Below are 18,486 nucleotides of genomic sequence, written 5' to 3' on the forward strand. Positions count from 1 at the left end.
ATCAATTCCTATTCTTTTGAGGTTAGAGTCTGAGATGACAGTATTAAATTTTATTTTTCTTTTTTTTGCCAACCTAACACTGACATTCTCATATTTTCGTTTTCAGATGGCTCATGCCTACGGTCTCACTTTCGATGAGTGCTCTGTCTTAGAGTTCCTTGCTGTGGCACAGAGAGATAAGTTCCAAAATAAAAGGAAAATTTACGAGACTGTTCTCAACAACACGGTTCTCGCTAAAGCAAGACATTGGCGTGCTGTGGAGATTGAGCTGTTTCGCGCGTTTGGCGAAATGAGCAGTTCTTCCGAAGACGAATTGGACAGTTCCAGTGATGATGATGGTACCAGTGGTGATGAGGACGACAACTCTGATTCTGATGATGAGGTGAACGATTCTGGAAATGAGTACGGGATGTTGGATGAGAACGTGGACTTGGAGGGTGACAAGAATTTGCAGGATAACAAGGATCGTGGAGCCCAGAACGCTGAGCATGGTCGTTACTTTGAAATTTCAAACGATATCGATGATTCATCTGTGAGTTGGGTTTTCAGTTTTATTGAACTGACTTAAATTTTTTTCTGATTTCTAACTTATATGATTTTAGAGACATCTTCTTTCATCGGAATCAGACAGTGAGTCCGACGACGAGCCATCATCAAAGCATTTCAAACCGTGTGTTGCTGTCAACTAATTTATCGCGGATGAAAAAACGAAAAAAAAATGCTTTTTACCCATGTCATATTTCCATCGATGTCTTGTCTAATTGTATTTCTTTTAATGTTTATATTGTTTTGCAAGTATAGTGTCCTTACTTTGTCGAACTCCCGTCCCTCCGGTCCATCAATCAAACTTTCTAACTTAATTAACCTATATAAATTATTTATTCTTTTGTACTCAATTCAAGGAGATTTCCTGGATTGAGGACGCAATAAATGGAGTCAATGTCTTAAAATTGAGTCCTGTTTGTTACATTGCTTATCTCACACATCTGCCGCTATTTTACACATTTTAGTTTAGTTTGGGAAGATTTATCCGGAGCAGGGGCAGTCTCCGACCGCACTTAGGCTCCCGTCATAACTCTGTATTTTGTGAATACATTTTTCACCAATAAAAAATAGATTTTTATCAAAATTTCACGTTGTGCTGTTTTAAAATATGTGTTGTCTCCAAAAGACATCCCGAAACCATGAGTCACCGTAAAATGGGCCATGGATGAAGTGTGCATGCGAAAATGTGTAGAAGAATGACACTTCAAAACGACAACTACGGATTTTTTAGTTTTGAGAATCAGTGAATATTTTTCTGACCGAAAAACGACACGGCTTTAGGTAAAAGAATAAATCAGAAAAAAGAGAAAAACGGAAAAATGGTTGCACAGTTGGCCCACCCCCTATGTGCCGCGTTTTTTCCTAATTTTGGTTTTTTGTTCATTTGTTTTACTTTCTTTTTCCATTATTCCAACGTTTCAAAATAGCGAAATTCGTCTTTTCCAGATGGATCTTTAATCCAAACTGCATTCTGGCGACTACATCTGGACTAAATTTTTTTTTTCCTATTTTGTATTCAGATCTTCTTGTCACGTGTGACCTCAGAATTAGACAATCATCAGGCTAGGTCCTGCTAGTTTTTCAACAGATTCAATCCCTACAAAATAAAATATTATAAATATTTAGATCAACGACAAAAACAACGCAGAGTGAACTGAACCATCCGGCAAAGTTGTCTGAACATAGTCAAACCTAAACATAGTCAAACCCAAGAGCGCCCATTTATCTACCACTGAATTTAATGAAAAAACGTAATTAGGTGCATCGTTTTGCCAATTTTCCCATATTTGTTTTCCCCTAGTGTTTTTTACTTTGATAAGGAATTTGTATCCTGATTCGCACATGTGGTACCAGTGATGTCCTAGCATTTTTATGTTGAATACTCGATGTTTGTATGTTTTTGCACAATTTTCGTTGAGGGATAGCTTTTTTGTAGATAAATGTTTGGTCTAAATTATATTACATTTAAACTCAAGACCTCCGCCAAAAAAAGTAAGTGGGCCGGACCGGGGATCGATCCCGGGACCTCTCGCACCCTAAGCGAGAATCATACCACTAGACCATCCGGCCACGCTCATCTACCAATAAACGGCCTTGTATGTTCATCCAAAAGGCCGAAACGTCACTATCCCGCTGATCGCCTCTTCATTTCATGACCTTCTTGAGAAAAACATGTACACAAACAAAAAAGAATCAGATCTCTTCTTTTTCGACAAGAAAAGCTATCTAATTACGCTTAGTCACGAAGAATCGTGTCAATTTACATGCCCCTCATTAGCAAAGTTTCTTCCAATTTCATAGTGATTTATTTACGCTTGTTATCTCATTAAAAGAACTTGACAGAAGAAACAAAAAAGAGAAATATGAGAATACACAAGTTGCGATCAGGATGATAGATACATATAAACTAGAGAATAAAGAGAATGAACAATAATTGAGATACCGCCCAACATTATACTAATTGAACTATATGAGGTTTGAGTAGATCAAGTCGAGATGTTGCAATGAGGTATGAATCACCCAAACCATTGGAACGAGGATTATGGAACGTTCTGATCATCTAGGCTCCGTCCTCGACATCTAGGCTCCCTGCTGAAACAAAAATTAATATTTTCATCCAACCTTAATATGGGTAGCTTGTTAACCAACCTTCACATTCCTCTCTTCTGCGGGAAATAATTTCCTTCATTGTCGCAACAAACTCCTTTCCTCTTTTGTTGATTTCGAGTTGAAATGGGCATCCCTCAACCGGTTCTCTTCTGTACAGATGGTGCCATATGTTGAATTCCGCAAGGTTTCTCGCAGCCGGTTCCAGGGCCCTCAACCAACTAGGTTGAAATTGCTCTTGAAAAAACTTGATACATTCGCGAACGTCCTCGTGTGACTTGACTTGATTGATTTTCTCCTGAAGGAGCGCATCTCTGTTTTTCACTTCCATCTTTCAAATCACCTGCAATCGAAAATATAAATGAAAATAGGTAAAAAGACAAAAAAAAAGAGCAACAAAAAAGGGTGAATGACGGGCGGCGCAGAGCGGGCGCACTTTGTGTCTCTCTTACTTTTCTTCAGTATCTTTACCGGTTGCTACGGAAACAAAAAGGAAAAGTTGTCAACAAAGTCGGATTGAGCCGACGAAGCGACGATGGGCATAAAAAACAACGAGAGTTGTGTCAACGAGAGTGTTGTGACGATGGTAAGCCGCTGGCTCGCATTTCAGAGGGCTGGGCGGAGCGTATTCTCTGCTTCTCATCTTCTCAAAAGAGCGAAGAATCCTTTTCACAAAAGTTCGCGTCTTTCCACAAAAGGCAAAAGCCACGAGCGATAAAGAAAGTTGTGCCATTTGTTGGAGATGATGTGTGAGCAAGCATAATCTAATGCAACTGTGATTTGCAATAAGAATTTTTGGAATTTCACAGGTATAAAATTAATTCAACTATAAAGGGAACAAATAAACTTATAACAAGATCCTGGAGCAAAAGTACCTATCTGAAGAGAAAGTGTTGAACTCGAAGCGTCGACAAATCGGGGAAAATCAATAATATGTCAACTAAGGTATTAGGTGGGAAGATAGAAACGATTCGGAGAGGATGTGAAGGTTGAAAGATTTGAGAAGTCGCTGATGATCAATCGGTGGCGGTGCTTGCTGTCGAGTAGACGAACTTCTGAAAAGAAATTGATGAATGGACTTAATAACTGTAGAATTTCCAATTTCATCAAGTCTCTTCTCAACTGACATATTGTCTTCAATCACATTGATACTATCATCAGAGGTGTCGCATTGACAGTTTTCGTTGCAAACCTGACTAATATTCCCCCAGTTTTTGAATTTGGAGAGGATGTCGTTGAGTGAGACCTTCTTTTTTGCACCGGTAGCGACTTTTGCACGAAATGTTTCATTGAAGACGACGGCCTGAAAATTAATAATAATGAAACAATGGGAGCGACAGACCAAAATAGGTTCAACTACCTTGTCATTATCAGAATACGTTTTTGCGACATTCGCTATGCGAACGGCGGCTTCCGAACGTATCGACAGGGCTTGTGGAAGCTTTCTGGCAACGGAATTCTCCCAATCCTGTGCGAATTGTGAAGCGTTTCGAATTGACTCTTCACTGCAACTGTCGAACAGAAAAGTCAAAAATAGCGTAATATGTTCGAACGAGTATGAAGACTCTTATATTATGATAACATCTGAAATTGACTTACGATGCTTGCAAAACCGAAGTACAACATGTTACACTTTCCAGAGATAGCATGAATAAACCCGCAGCCATCCATATAGTGCATGGTCGAGTTCTCAATACCCAATATTTTTCGATCGCCGACAAATATGACCGGTAGTTTATTGTTGACAAATCGACGCTATCTTCGAGTTCAGTCTGAAAATCAAAAATTCACGTACTAATCAACTGAAAAAAATATAGACTATTCTAGTCAGCATTAAACTTACAATGGATTTAGTAAAGATGTGGATAGGAATAAAGTTCCGGAGATCTTCCGGGTTTTCTCCACATACATAAATGGTGAGAAAGAGGTCTCCTTGAGAGCTTGGTGGGGACCGTGTAGACAAATCGGAACTGGACATTCTCTCCTGGAACTTTTTAAATTATAAAAGTGGAAGTTTTGAAAAATAGAAAAAAACACGGTTAACGCTAAAATCGATAACAAAAACATTGTGTTTTTCAGAACGTTGAAAAAAGGTTGAGTGTGATTTTATAACATTGATTTTAAAAAAGAAGTGAACTTAAGCGGTGGAATTTCAGATAAAATGAAAACAAAATTATTTCAGAAACATTGCAAGCGGGAAATTTTTAAAAGCTTACAAGAAAAAAAGAAGAAAAAATGGGAGGGTGTGCGCAAAACTACCCAACACGTTGAAAGGAACGCACAGTGCGCGAAACTGTCTTTTCACGGAAAATGTGTGTGACCCACTTTTTGGTCCTCTCCTAAACAAGAGGTCCGTGTTGTGTAAAGACAAACGGCTTTGGGTTGGGTTTGAGCAGTTCGAAATTTTCCCCTTTGGTTTTTTTCTTGCACTTATTGGTTTCAAAACATTACTTGAAATTATCAGCAAACGGGGCAGATATGAGAACAGTGCGACAGTTGATAGATAATTATATACATAAATTGTTGATTATTGAAACGGCTATTGTGTGCAGGAAGCATGACAGAAATCCAGAAAGAGTAAATAAGATATATCCAGTACAGATGTGAGCGTTTTCTGTAACATACGTTGGTTAAATATAAAACAAATTTGAAATTTTCATGAAAAATTTTTGGGTTATTCAGGTCATGTAAAAATTTATTTTAATATGTAGAGCAAAATGTGAAAAAGGGTGAGAAATGAAGAAAAATGAGGAAAAATTATCTTAAAAATATATTTTTCAGTGTTCGCAAATAGGTAAAATATGTATTAAATTACATTTTTAATTGACCAGTATAACCCCGTTAAGCAGATTAAAACTAATACTGTACAATTTGCTTAAAAACTGTACAGATTTTTACTGGAAATGGTTTTTAAATACAATTTATATTTTATCACTTTTTATGTATTCACCATACTTGCAAACCGGGCCGACGCGTAACTCGCTTTAAACTAAATATAAGTTTTGTGAGCTGAAAAATATACAAAAATGAATATCGTGGCGCGTAGTATGTCTATGACCTACTACCTGCCGGATGGCAATTTGTTAATATGTCGCGGGCCGGGAAAAAGCGCCAAAAATGCGAAAATGGCCAAAAAAAACCATTCGAGCCCGGCCCACGGCACATTAACAAACCCGTTTCGGCCCGGGTTGCAAGTATGGTATTCACTATCTCTGAAGAAAACTGAAGTGCAATTCTTTTAACTGGTGCCGAAGTGTTTCTGTTTCAGTTTTCACATTAGCTAAAACTCACGGCTTCTTCAAAATTACAATTAGGAATGCATCCACAAATCAGCTTCTATGTCGTCAATAGTAGCACGTTTTGTTGGGTCGACCTCTAAAATTGAGCAGAGAAGATCTGAAAGAAAATTCTGTTAATTGAAACTGAATACTGCTGCACCATGAAGTAGACAGTCGGGTTGATTGAGCGAGTTGTTCCACTTGTGTTCGTTTTTCCATTCCCGGTATGAACCATTAATACTGAAAAATTCAAGTATTATATAAATGATGAAGTATTTCAATTTAATCACCTGCATGCTACTTTCCAAGGATAACAACCTGTTATCATCCCGAAAAGAACAACTCCAGCAGCCCATATATCGACTGGCGGGCCTCGATACATTTGAAAGGATAGGAGCTCTGGTGCAACGTATCTGAGACTTCCAACTTTTTCGAAGAACCAAATCTCTTTCCCGCTGTCACGATATTCAGTAGCTTTCCCGAAGTCTGATATCTTCAAAACATCTGAAAGACTCAATTATAGAATATATGAAGTTTAACGTATGACCTTACTGTTAGCAGTGATCAAAAGGTTTTCGTGTTTAATATCTCTATGAGCAAGATTGTGCTCATGGATAAATTTGATTCCAGCCATCAGATGTTGGAAAAATCGACGAGAAGTTTCAGAGTCTAATTGAGAATTTCGCTTCACATGCTCGAACAAATCACCACCTGAAGCGAACTCCATTATCATTTCATATTGGTCTGCTGAGTGATAAACTGCAAAAAGCGCAATGATATGTTCATGAAATTCTTCTGATAGGAATCGGTGAATACGAAATTCTTTGAAAACTTCCGACCATCTCCAGCATCCTACAGTAATCAACTTAACAGCGTATTGTTTGGAACAATTTCTTGAATCGACCATCAGCACAACATCACCGTATCCTCCACTACCAAGTTTTCTCACTGTTTTGAGTCTGCTTTGAATAATTCGTGGTTCAGGTGCGGGTGTGGGTGGTTCGGAACCACCCATGACCCCGACCATACACCAGAACCATTTGAGAATAGCAGATAACATCACCTGAAAAAGTTGAGAAGCTAAGCAGAAAACCGAAAAAAAAACCAAAAAAAATAAGAAGAAATCGAAGAAAAATTAAACTCCAATTTGCAGCTTACGCTGTTCACGCCATCGTTGTCAGTGGAAACCGGTAACCATATAATTTACTCAGGGCTTGGCTTTTTGCTGACAACGGCAGCCATTTCTGATGAGGAATTGTCGTCTTTAACTCCGTCGGGAATTGCGACTGAGTAAAAAATCGGAAAAAGGGCGAGTAGAGAATGTACTTTTAAACTATTAGTGCAAGTTATGAAAGAAGAAAAATCTCAAAGTGCTCTCTTGTTTTTGTGTCTAAATAATCCGCAAACCTTGGGGAAAATTAGGTGTGATTATGTAACATATGTGCATTAGAAAGGTAATGAATCAATTTGGAAATAACCAGAACCATTGGAAATTCGAATAGTCGAGGGAGAAGTTACCTCTGGGGTCTATGAGTATTCCTAGAAGACAGGGTAATTGAATTACAGAAGACCTTTTTTGACATCTCCTATCAAATTGACATTTTAAGAGTTGCGTCACTTATAATTGTCTCAGAGTCTCCTGTTTAATATAAAAACCGCTATTTATTTCAAAATCTCCTGCTCAAGAATAGAGCCAAAACACCTAACAACATTTGGCATTAAAAAATCTTACAGCTCACAAGAAGCAGAATATTTTTTTTACATTCGGAATCAATGTCAGTGGACACAAAAGTACCAAAGGTCGATTTATTCAAACTCGCCGTAGTATAGACTGGGGAACAGGCGAAACATTGAATCGGTCCGTTAATTTCAGAATTCTGCAATTTGGTACTTGATATGTTGTCGCAATTTTGATATAAGTTTCCCACTGTATATCTTCACAAGTTGAAAGTTCAGCAAATTACTTTACTACGTTTCTTTATAAGTTTTGCGTTGTTCGTACTCAAAAAAAAACTTTTTCAAAGTATGTATGCCTATCAGTAATCCCCACTTCTGAACTTATCATTCTAGGTGACTCTTCCAGAAGCTTTTACAGCCAAATATGCATTTTTCGCTGATTTGAGGTAGATGATTTCTGCAAGTCCGTCCTCAACACAACGAATTCAATTGTTCAATTTCGTAGTCTTGAAATACCACACCTCCGAAATTCTGCAACCTGAGAGCACTCGAACCATCATTACTTCTTCCTTCGGTTGTTTATGTCTGCCACAAATGTTTACAATCTCACATTGATAAAATTTTTCCACATAGTCATGCTTCTGATTTTTTAAATGAGCTTAAATCATTTTTCATTTTATTGGTCAAAAATATATACATTTCTTTTACTGCTGTCAAGATTTATGTGTTTTCTTACTCTGAGTATGATGTGTACCCAGTATACTTCTGGCTCAACTTTTCTTAGTTCTGAAACCGATCCCTTTGGTTTTCTTCTCCACAACTGCGATATGATATTTCAAGTAAAAGCAACCCTGAATTAGTGTATTCTCTAAGTTTTTCAATGTTAGACATGTAGAGTCTGATAGAAAAAGTGGGCGACGAGAGCTCTTAGGAAATTTCCAAATTTCATATTAAAATGTGTCTGTTTCTTGTTGTTCTTTTTCTACGACTTAGAATGGGCTGCGTAGTGATGAGAGGTCGCTATAGTGACCTTCCCCGAGCACAACGTTTGTTCTTCGTTTTCCTGTCATTTATATGTTTTTGGAAGTTGCTCAAATTGTTTTTTTGCAGAGAAGAAATGAAAATCAACGCTCGTGCTGGTTCGGACAAGTTCACTATCGAAGTCCACGAGAACGACTTGGTCTCAACTCTCAAAGACAAGGTGAACATAACTTATTAGACAATTCCAAAAATATGTTCCAGATCGAAGCAGAGTTGAAGATAACCAAAAAACTGTTCCGTCTCGTCTACTCCGGTCGCCATTTGGAGGACGGAAAGCATCTCTCCGACTACAACATGAAGGATGGACATTACGTGGAAGTCCTCGGCCGTCTTCTTTCATGCACCGATTGCTCGGAGCACAACCACGGAAATATTGACCGTTAGCTCTTACCGTTGATATTTAAAAACTGAACTACTTGTATTTTCAGTGAAGTGAAAACATGGATCTATTTTCTTCAACTACTCCGTTCATGTTCGTTACTTAAAATCAATCCGTGATCATTTCTTCTTGTTATTTTTTCTTTCCTGATTTTTTTTGTGATTCTTTTATCGTATCTTCTCAATCCAATGAAATATAATACAAAATTCCAAAAATATCACTTTTGCGGCACATCCAAGAAAAAGGTGTTTGTACTTCAAACACAAACGCACCCTCTAATTTTTTCTTGAGATCAGAAAGCAGGAGAGGGGAATTCGTTCTCAGTAACTATGATTTCATAGAAAATTATCACATGATTTACAGACTAATTGCTAGTTAGAACGCCAAGCAATGCTGAAACTTGGAAGCAAGGAAAATTGATTAATATTGGTATTTAACATAACATTTAACAGTGCTGTCAAGTGAAAATACATTTATATGAATAAATATAATATATAAACATAAAATTGGTGGATGAACAATGATTATTCAACTTATTATTTGACATGAATTTATCAACTGTCTATCATATTTTGATGCGAAAGTTATTACTTTCTTCATATCCAAAATAGACCAAGAGCCGTCGAGATGAGAATGGGCGAGATGCTGAGTGAGGCACCAATTGACACTACTGCGATTGAAAGGGAGGCCGCCGGTGTCTCGACGTCTTGATGGTGGACTGACCGGCTCACATGCACGATTCATTTCAAGAAGATCTTAGAATTTGTAGAGTCGACTTCGGGCTTCTTTTCCGGAGATATCGGTGTGGAAAGGAATAGGAATTAAAATATGTTCACTTTGAGTTTAGGTTGGAGTCTGCGGAATCTTCTAGATAATATCTACTTAGGGCCTGCCAAAACATTTGACAACTAGTATGCCACGACTCAGCGAACAACTTTATAACAAAAAAACAACCAGATCTTTCAATTTCTAGCTTTTTCTTCTTTGTATGTATACTTTTTTTATAAAAATTAATAAATCTTCTTCTGTACTGAGCCTCTTCGCGGCGAAGAAGATCAACAGATGTCACACTTCTACAAACCCGGCGAGTTCGTCACGCCGGGAGTGAAACATCTGGCCAAGAAGTACAACGTCTCACGCAGGTCAGAGGTAGCGTCGAATACTCTCTGTGACCGGGCGGCTTTAGCATTGGTTTAGCAGACCATAGTAAAGTAATCAGAGACACCCAAACCGCTCAAAACAGCACCAAAACCTGCCTCAGTCCTCCGCACTCGGCCTCTGCAACTGTTACGGTAGATTCAGTAGCACGTCGAGAGAGGCGATCTAATCCCGGAGTTATGGATGTCTACCACTCAAAAAGGACAAAGTTAACCCGGCCAAAAACCAGAAAAACCGATCTAAGAATATGCACTTTTAACTGCAGGTCTGTCGCCACAGACAACAGACTTGCAGAACTACTCGAAGAGACAAATCGCATTAAATACGACATTATTGGTCTCTCAGAAACAAAAAGATCCGCAGAAGTGCATATGACAAATCGAGACGGAACCGGCGTAATACTTGGAAAACGTAACGACTCTTCTATATCTGGCGGAGTAGGATTTATCATTAATAAATCCCTTATGCCAAAAAATAAAAGAGATAAAGATAGTAAATCATCGTATCGGATATCTTACACTACAAGTGAACAAGAATCAGTACACTATCATACAAGGCTATGCACCCACCGCCGATTACGAAGAAGAAGACCACTCAAATTTCTATGAAAATCTAGAAGACGTGTACAAGTCATGCAAGAGCAGATATAAAATGGTCATAGGAGACTTTAATGCCAGAATCGGTGAAAGGAAAGGAAACGAAGTATTCATTGGCCCACACTCCATGGAAAACAGAAACGACAGTGGAGAGAGACTTGCCACGTTCTGCGAGGTCAATAGAGTATTCCACATGAATTCGCAGTTCATAAAGCCGACTCATCGACGATGGACCTACATCAGTCCCGACAAACAACACAGGCACGAGTTGGACCACATCCTTGCCAACGGAAAATACATCACCGACGTCTCAGTTGTTCCTTCATTCACAAACGGCAGCGATCACCGTATGCTTCGAGCAAATGTCCACATAAACGCAAAACAAGCCAAGTTCGAACAAGTGAAAAGAAGGAAGCCGCCTAGAAGAGTCCTAGACCCGACTGCAGCGTTACTCGCAACAGAAAATCTTGACTCTTGCGAAGATCAAGATATCGATAAAGAGTACGACACTCTTGTACATGTTCTAAAGAAAGCGCAAGACGCTGCAGTGACTATTCCAACCAATCACTCTAGAAATAGACTGAAGGACAGTACGCGACTGCTACTGTCGAAAAGGAGATTCACAGACAGATCAGACCCCAACTTCAAGACCCTGTCTAAAGAGTGCCGACAAGCGGTAAAGCGAGACCATGAAAACTTCGCGAAGGATAGACTTCTAAATGCAGCAAACCAGAGAAAGAGTCTGAGAAAGGTCGCAAGAGACATCAATGAATATCAATCATACATTCCATGTCTGTTATCAGGAGAGACAGGAGAAAAGCTCACTTCAAGAGAGAAAATGGAAATCGAAGTCAGACGCTTCTACTCAAACCTGTTTGCAACCAAACAGTCAAAAGCGACAACCATCATTCCTCAACAAACAAAAGCATTACCTCCATTCCTTCCAGAAGAAATCCAACACTCCCTGAACTCATTCCAAAACGGTAAAGCAGCGGGAGAAGACAAGCTATCAGCAGACTTCCTGAAAAGTTGTCACTCCTCCGTTCACAAACTTCTAGCGAACAAATTCTCACGGTACCTTCAAGAAGGAAAAGTTCCAACAAAGTGGAAATCGTCAAAAACAACTCTAATATTCAAAAAAGGAGACAAAGAAAATCTAGAAAATTATCGTCCGATCTGCCTGCTTCCTGTACTTTATAAAGTCTTCACGAAATGTATTCTGAATAGAATCCGGAAGTCACTGGAAGAAACACAACCGGTCGAACAAGCAGGATTTAGAAGATCCTTCTCGACGATTGACCACATCCATTCAGTGCAAAGACTGCTGGAAGTCGGTCGAGAATACCAAATACCAATCACAATGGTATTTATCGACTTCAAAAAGGCATTCGACACGATCGAACCCACTGCTTTATGGGAAAGCCTGAAGACTCAAGGGATAGACTCTGGATACATAAAACTCCTAAAAGAGTGTTACAACGATTGCTCCACCACAATCACACCTTTCTATAACCCAGTCAATATCCCCATTACCAGAGGTGTCAGACAAGGTGACCCCATTTCACCAAACCTTTTCTCTGCCTGTCTCGAATCGGCCTTCCGTCGAATGTCATGGCCACATCTAAAAGAAGACAAAGATGACTACGACAACTCCCCTGGTATCAGAATTAACGGCAGAAACCTAACACACCTACGATTCGCCGACGATATCATTCTCATCTCGAAAACTCCACAAATAGCGGAAAAAATGCTACAAGAGCTGGTAAACAGTTGTGAAACAGTCGGTCTAGAAATAAACGCGAGTAAAACAAAAGTGCTGAGGAACAAATTTGCGTCAAGTCACCAAATACATATCAGAAAAAACAACACCATGTCAGCAATTGAAGATGTTGAGGAATACGTATACTTGGGGAGACTGCTCAATACAAAAAACGATCTAGAGCCAGAAATTCACAGAAGACGACGATCGGCATGGGCTGCACTCAACAATATAAAAAACACAACAGATGCCCTGACGTGTCCGAAAATCCGAGCGCAACTTTTCGACTCCATTGTTCTCCCCGCACTGACATATGGATCAGAAACATGGACTCTCACTAAAGCTCTATCCGAAAGAGTAAGAATAACACATGCCGCACTGGAACGTAAACTCGTCGGAATTACCCTCACGGAACAACGAGAGAAAAACCTCCACCGAGAAGATATAAGGAAAATGTCCCAAGTGAAAGACCCTCTTGTCTTCATAACGAAACGAAAGTTAAGTTGGGCTGGCCACGTGATGAGAAGAAACGATAATCGGTGGACAACGTTACTTCAAGAATGGATACCCAGAAATGAGAAAAGGCCAGTAGGAAGACCACCAATGCGATGGGCCGACTCCCTGAAGAAAGAAATCTCAGTGCGACAAGGAACTCAATTGATCGAACCTTGGAGCACAATCGCCAAAGATCGGAAAAAATGGATAGCTGTGATCCGCGCCCACACCAACTGAGCGAAGAACGGATCGACTAAGTAACTAAGTAAGTAAGTAAAATGATCTCGAAATAGTCTGTACTTTTCAAGTTCAGTATGAAACTGGAAATCATTTGCTGACTCAACAAATTTTAATACTCAATTATTTATATTCACAAAAAAGTGAAACTCAATAAGCTTCAATATGACAATAGGAAAAAGGGTGGGTTGAGATGGGGGCACAAAAATTAAAAAAGATAAATGAATTTTTTGGATGTTTACGATTGCTAGATATCTAGCTACAATACTTAATATATTAAAAACAATAAGAATCTACAACAGAGAAGTTTGAACTGGTAGAACAGACTCAGATTGCGTTCATGTGCTGAATAGGAGCGGTCTCCAGATGTAGCTCCGTACAAAGCGACGATTCCAATGATGGAGTTCTCCTCCGACTTGTATGAGGCGTTCTTTGGGGGGAAGACAACAATCTTTCCACCGGAGATACACTTTCCGACGTAGTCATGGGCATCTCCTTCAAGAGTGATACTGACTCTTTTGGCCAAGAATTCTACAAACAATTGTCCAGCGTATCCCTTCAAGTTGTTGGTAATGGAACGAGATCCTTTCCGTCCCAACTCTCCATATTCGGGGTCTCGTATGAGATTCTGATACCGAAAGTGCGGTCCAGATTAGGGATCATCTCATTGTCGAAAATCTTGTGGTGTCCGTTCTCACTGAAGACTTCATCAATCTCTGTGAGCAATCTTGTCTCGAGAGCACCCAGTTCGATCACTTGCTTGACACTTCCTCCTCGGATGGAGGCATTTGGAAACATTTGTTGGGCGTAATTCAGGATAGATCCGAATTGCAACATAATGGCCTTTTTGTTGGCTGAATTGGAGGAAACGTATCGTGCATTCAAGAACGATGAGTGAGGCGGTGGACATTCGGAACTCATCAGATCCAAGAAGTGCGGCAATCAAGACATCACGACCAGTACGGATTCGACCATCAGCTTGAAGGACGACACGAGAACGAAGATTGTTCATTGTGAGAACTTGATGAGTTGCCTCAGGAATTCCCAACTTCCATTGCAATCGCACACTCCAGATCGAAGATGAGCTGAAATTAGAGAAATGAGATTATAGAAAAAGATTTGAGTCAAAAACTAAAAGGGCAGTAGAATCTTTTTCTTGGATCAAACTGTTTTCCTTCAGCTTCTCTGGAAATTTCGTTACAGATATTCACTTCCCACTTTTTTTTTCTTAACGTCACTTTTTGACAATGTTTTTTAACTTACCGGGTAGATACGACAGAAAACGTGATATCCTCCTGATTCTCTATGGATGAAGCGGCAATTTGTGAACAACGGGAGGTATTTTGGGGTTGGTTGGACAATGAAGATGATACTTGTGGGAGGTCACTTGGGTAGGAACAGAAATAATGCTGGATCTGATCGTAGGTTCTTCGGAGGTGGGAATATACTATGTCCCTCGACTATGAGACGGATGTCTTTACCCATGGAGCGACTGACGGTCTTGGTGAGCTCTGCCTGAAAAGGATAAATTGAAAATGTGAAAAGCTCCTGCTAATAAACTTACGAAATTCTTCTCAAAAACTAAAACCGGACTCATCGCTGTTATGGAGACTGCCGGGTGTTGGCCTTGAGGGTTGGTTTGAAGAATACCGAGGCGACTGGATGATGAGATTTGTGGAACTCTGGTTGGGTGGTCGTGGACATGGGTTGGAAAAGAGCAATTGTTATATCTAATCGTAGCATTGGAGGCGGGGGAAAGGGGTTCGGTTTGAAAAGAAGAGCCAGTTGATAATTATTGAGAAGAAGAGGCAGTTGATAATTAAGGATTAGCAAAACAATACATGTTGAATGAAGAAATGTAGAGTGAAGATGTCCGATTTGGATAGAGGGCGATTCTTATTTTCTGATGCGGCGATGTCCCTTTGCAGGTTTCCGCTTGTCTTCCTCCTCGAAGTCGAAGAGCTCGTCGCTTTTGATATTCTTCAGGTCTTGACTCGTATCTCCCAGTGGCTGCTCCCAACTGTCACCTCTCATCAAAGCATCCGAGGTCTTGTCGAGCCGGGCACGTGCTTCGACGCCAGATACGTCATCCTGGAAAATAATTGTTCGATTATGCCAACTATTTAATTGGTTGTGTTTAGAAATTTGTCAGAAAAATCTACAATAATTAACAATAATTTCCTATAGTATCACTTACTCGATAGATACAAAAGAGCACGTGGTAATCCCTAGCTTCTCTGTGAATGAAATGACTTTTTATGTGATATAACTTACCGGGTAGATACGACAGAGAACGTGATATCCTCCAACTTCTCTGTGAATGAAGCGGCAATTGTTGAACAACGGGATGTATTTATCATTATAATCCGTCGTAAGGGTTCGACCAACAATTATCAATCGACGGGCGGATCCCATGTAACGAGAGATCATTTTAGAAAGTTCATTCTAAAATATTTTCGATTGAATCTTTTTAATTTCATGAAAAGACTTACGAAGCTGGACGTGTAGACAAGAAGTGGCACCATGGAGGCAAAGGAGATAGCAGGGCTCCGGCCCTTTGAAATGGTGGGACCGATGAAGATCTTGGCAAGTGGGTCTTGTTCAAAGTTTCGGCATCTCTCAGTCCGGGGTGTCACGTGACTCAGCATACTATATGCGTAGGAGCGGTTAGATTCTACCGAGCGCGATGACATCTGGAAGAATAAGATTTTTTTCTGTGTGGAAAATTTGTCGAAAGGACGGAAAAAAGCAATAGTTGAGAAACAAAAGGGAACATTATGAGCGAGAAAGTAAATAATGGGCAAAAAATTGACCGTGCAAAAACGTGAAAAAAGGCTCCATACACGCACACGCACACGCACACGCACACGCACGCGCGTACGCGTCTGCAGGCGCGCATCATTGTTTTTCTCCTCTCCCAACAGGCAGGTCACTGTAGCGCACCCCGCAAACACTGTCCCCTCTTCCTCCTTCGACCTTTGTGCAGTCTCTCATCACTCTGCGTCTCCCCAGACGCATCCTCTCTCACTTTCTCATACGTGGCGATCGGTCTTTGACCCTGGATCGATAATTATTCTAATGCAAAACAAACACATCTGTTCAGTTGTTTGCTATTTCATTTTTCTACTTGCTCCTTTTCTCCAGTTTTATTTTGTTAAGAATCAGTTCTTGCCTATTATTTCTTCAATACATTTTTCCAATTTCCAGACATGTCGTCGTCCGCCTCCGAAGAACCTACAATCAGATCTAACATCCTCTCTGTTCCAACCCATGTAACTCCCCGGCCAGAGTTCCAGAAACATTTTTTTCCTGTCGCCACTCTTTTCATTGGCCCAACCAACCCCAAAGGCCATCACCCAGCAATCTCCTTGGCAGCGATGTGCCGAATTTTAATTTTCAAGATGAATTTCGTAAGTTTGTTGTCAGTAGACTTTCACATATTCAGTTGATACTTTTCAGAAAGAGCTCACCAAGGCTGTCAGTCGCTTCATGGGTAAAGAGCTCCCTCTAATCGTAATCGGACGTAGTACAGCAGTGGATTCCAATGATGAGTACATCCCGTTGTTCAACAATTGCCGCTTCATTCACAGAGAAGCTGGAGGATATCACGTTCTTTGTCGTATCTACCCGGTAAATTATATCACATAATATTAATGGCGATAGCAGGGATGTGTGGAACTGAACATTTCGGAAGTTGCGGAATTCGGAATTTTTTCGGAAAAGTTCCTCTAATTTCGAAAGTTTCGATCACAGTTCGGCACATCCCTTGTTGATAGCTAGAAGATTTTGCTGACGCCAACCTAAACTCACAACGAACCTATTCTAATTCGTATCCCCTTCCAGACCGACATCTCCGGAAAAGAGGCCCGAATTCGACTACACAAATTCGCCGATCGTCTTGAAACGCCACGTGTATTTGAGCCAGTCACTCCACCATCTGGACGTCGAGATTCCCGCGGCCTCTCCTTCAACTTGAATAGTGACAAACGACGGCTCCCTCTTGATTCGGACAATGAGGACGATGAGAACACTCCCGAGAATGCTCTCCGATTTGACTGATACATGATTTGTTCTCTATAAAATTTAATTGGTAGGCAAAACTCTTACTGATCTCTCTTGTTCATCACTTTCATATCCCGTGCCTCTTCCTCTGCGATTCTGTACCCAGTTTTTGCTTTCTAATAATTTTTTGAACCCCCACTTCTTACTCGAGTTTTTTATTGTTATGTTTAGTTTATTAAACTGATGCATCAAATCTTATCACCAACAATGAAAATCTGAGCTAAACCAACATGTTTTTCGGGCAAACTTTTTTTAAAAGGTTGATTCAGTAGTTTCCTCGTCGATTTTGATGTGGTGACTCGCGGAGAAAAGAACATTGACTGTACAATCTCGGAATGCTCAAAAAAACGTGAAAAACACCATACCCTCAACGGAATGTACTCATCATTGGATTTCACGACTGTTTTTCTTCTCATAACGATAAGATGGAGGTCTTTACCCATGAAGCGACTAACGGTCTTGGTGAGCTCTGCCTGGAAAGGATAAACTAAATATATGAAATGTTGGTTTTCATTTTCTGATAACTATCCCATTTTCTCAACAAGCAATTTCTAGGCTTTTTGGAATTGTATCAGTGATTTTTGCCCACTGTGTTGTGCATTGACACAAACTCTTTCTTCTAAATGTTAAATTTTCGACAACTTCAAAACGGGGCAGACCAAACCTGTTCATTTGATTCAAACAAAAATGTTATTTGGCGCTTTGCCTGAATCGAAAACTTCACAAAAATTCAATTCAATGAAATGAGTTCACAAATTTCTTGTAATATCTACTTAGGGCCTGCCAAAACATTCCCGTTGACAACTAGTATGCCACAAATCACCAAACAACTTGGTAACGAAAAAACAACCAGATCTTTCAATTTCTAGCATTTTCTTCATTGTGTGTGTGTAATTTTTTATATTGATTAATATATTCGGGATTCTTTACTTATCGCCCCCCACATCAGTAGAGTCCCCCACGTTGAAATTTACCTAGGAAGAGCCCCCCACCCAGTACAAAACAGGTGGGGGCTTTTTCCTCACGGCGGGGGGCTCTACTTCTATTTTGGTGTGAAACAATGACCCCCCACCAGTACAAAGTGGGGGACTTTTTTTATAAAAATTAATAAATTCTATTCAGAAAAATGATCTCGAAATAGTCTGTACTTTT

General features: G+C 39.9%; 8 protein-coding genes across 8 annotated transcripts; 3 read left to right on the top strand and 5 right to left on the bottom strand.

The window, feature by feature from the left end:
• Positions 1-106: 106 nt before the first annotated feature.
• On the top strand, positions 107-689 carry GCK72_025439 (uncharacterized protein; the record flags this gene model as incomplete). Its single annotated transcript, XM_003103700.2, has 2 exons — positions 107-532; positions 603-689. 2 exons carry the CDS (start codon positions 107-109, stop codon positions 687-689), a joined length of 513 nt encoding a protein of 170 aa, XP_003103748.2.
• A 1,916-nt stretch (positions 690-2,605) lies between these two features.
• GCK72_025440 (uncharacterized protein) lies at positions 2,606-2,983 on the bottom strand (the record flags this gene model as incomplete). The annotated part of the gene is made up of 2 exons (XM_003103662.1): positions 2,606-2,637; positions 2,695-2,983. The coding sequence occupies 2 exons, from the start codon at positions 2,981-2,983 to the stop codon at positions 2,606-2,608; spliced, it is 321 nt and encodes a 106-aa protein (XP_003103710.1).
• A 609-nt stretch (positions 2,984-3,592) lies between these two features.
• On the bottom strand, positions 3,593-4,630 carry GCK72_025441 (uncharacterized protein; the record flags this gene model as incomplete). The annotated part of the gene is made up of 5 exons (XM_053736341.1): positions 3,593-3,707; positions 3,780-3,955; positions 4,013-4,157; positions 4,252-4,424; positions 4,496-4,630. 5 exons carry the CDS (start codon positions 4,628-4,630, stop codon positions 3,593-3,595), a joined length of 744 nt encoding a protein of 247 aa, XP_053579907.1.
• A 1,332-nt stretch (positions 4,631-5,962) lies between these two features.
• GCK72_025442 (uncharacterized protein) lies at positions 5,963-6,990 on the bottom strand (the record flags this gene model as incomplete). Its single annotated transcript, XM_053736342.1, has 3 exons — positions 5,963-6,048; positions 6,249-6,434; positions 6,483-6,990. 3 exons carry the CDS (start codon positions 6,988-6,990, stop codon positions 5,963-5,965), a joined length of 780 nt encoding a protein of 259 aa, XP_053579908.1.
• A 1,734-nt stretch (positions 6,991-8,724) lies between these two features.
• GCK72_025443 (uncharacterized protein) lies at positions 8,725-9,032 on the top strand (the record flags this gene model as incomplete). The annotated part of the gene is made up of 2 exons (XM_053736343.1): positions 8,725-8,808; positions 8,868-9,032. 2 exons carry the CDS (start codon positions 8,725-8,727, stop codon positions 9,030-9,032), a joined length of 249 nt encoding a protein of 82 aa, XP_053579909.1.
• Positions 9,033-13,540: 4,508 nt separating this feature from the next.
• On the bottom strand, positions 13,541-14,869 carry GCK72_025444 (uncharacterized protein; the record flags this gene model as incomplete). The annotated part of the gene is made up of 4 exons (XM_053736344.1): positions 13,541-13,900; positions 14,069-14,357; positions 14,660-14,787; positions 14,837-14,869. 4 exons carry the CDS (start codon positions 14,867-14,869, stop codon positions 13,541-13,543), a joined length of 810 nt encoding a protein of 269 aa, XP_053579910.1.
• Positions 14,870-15,168: 299 nt separating this feature from the next.
• Positions 15,169-16,829, bottom strand: GCK72_025445 (uncharacterized protein; the record flags this gene model as incomplete). The annotated part of the gene is made up of 4 exons (XM_003103552.2): positions 15,169-15,363; positions 15,547-15,717; positions 15,765-15,965; positions 16,743-16,829. 4 exons carry the CDS (start codon positions 16,827-16,829, stop codon positions 15,169-15,171), a joined length of 654 nt encoding a protein of 217 aa, XP_003103600.2.
• Positions 16,482-17,331, top strand: GCK72_025446 (uncharacterized protein; the record flags this gene model as incomplete). Its single annotated transcript, XM_003103534.2, has 3 exons — positions 16,482-16,682; positions 16,732-16,902; positions 17,116-17,331. The coding sequence occupies 3 exons, from the start codon at positions 16,482-16,484 to the stop codon at positions 17,329-17,331; spliced, it is 588 nt and encodes a 195-aa protein (XP_003103582.2).
• Between the last annotated feature and the right edge of the window lie 1,155 nt (positions 17,332-18,486).

Source organism: Caenorhabditis remanei, chromosome X (assembly GCF_010183535.1).
Source record: "Caenorhabditis remanei strain PX506 chromosome X, whole genome shotgun sequence".
Classification (NCBI taxonomy): domain Eukaryota; kingdom Metazoa; phylum Nematoda; class Chromadorea; order Rhabditida; family Rhabditidae; genus Caenorhabditis; species Caenorhabditis remanei.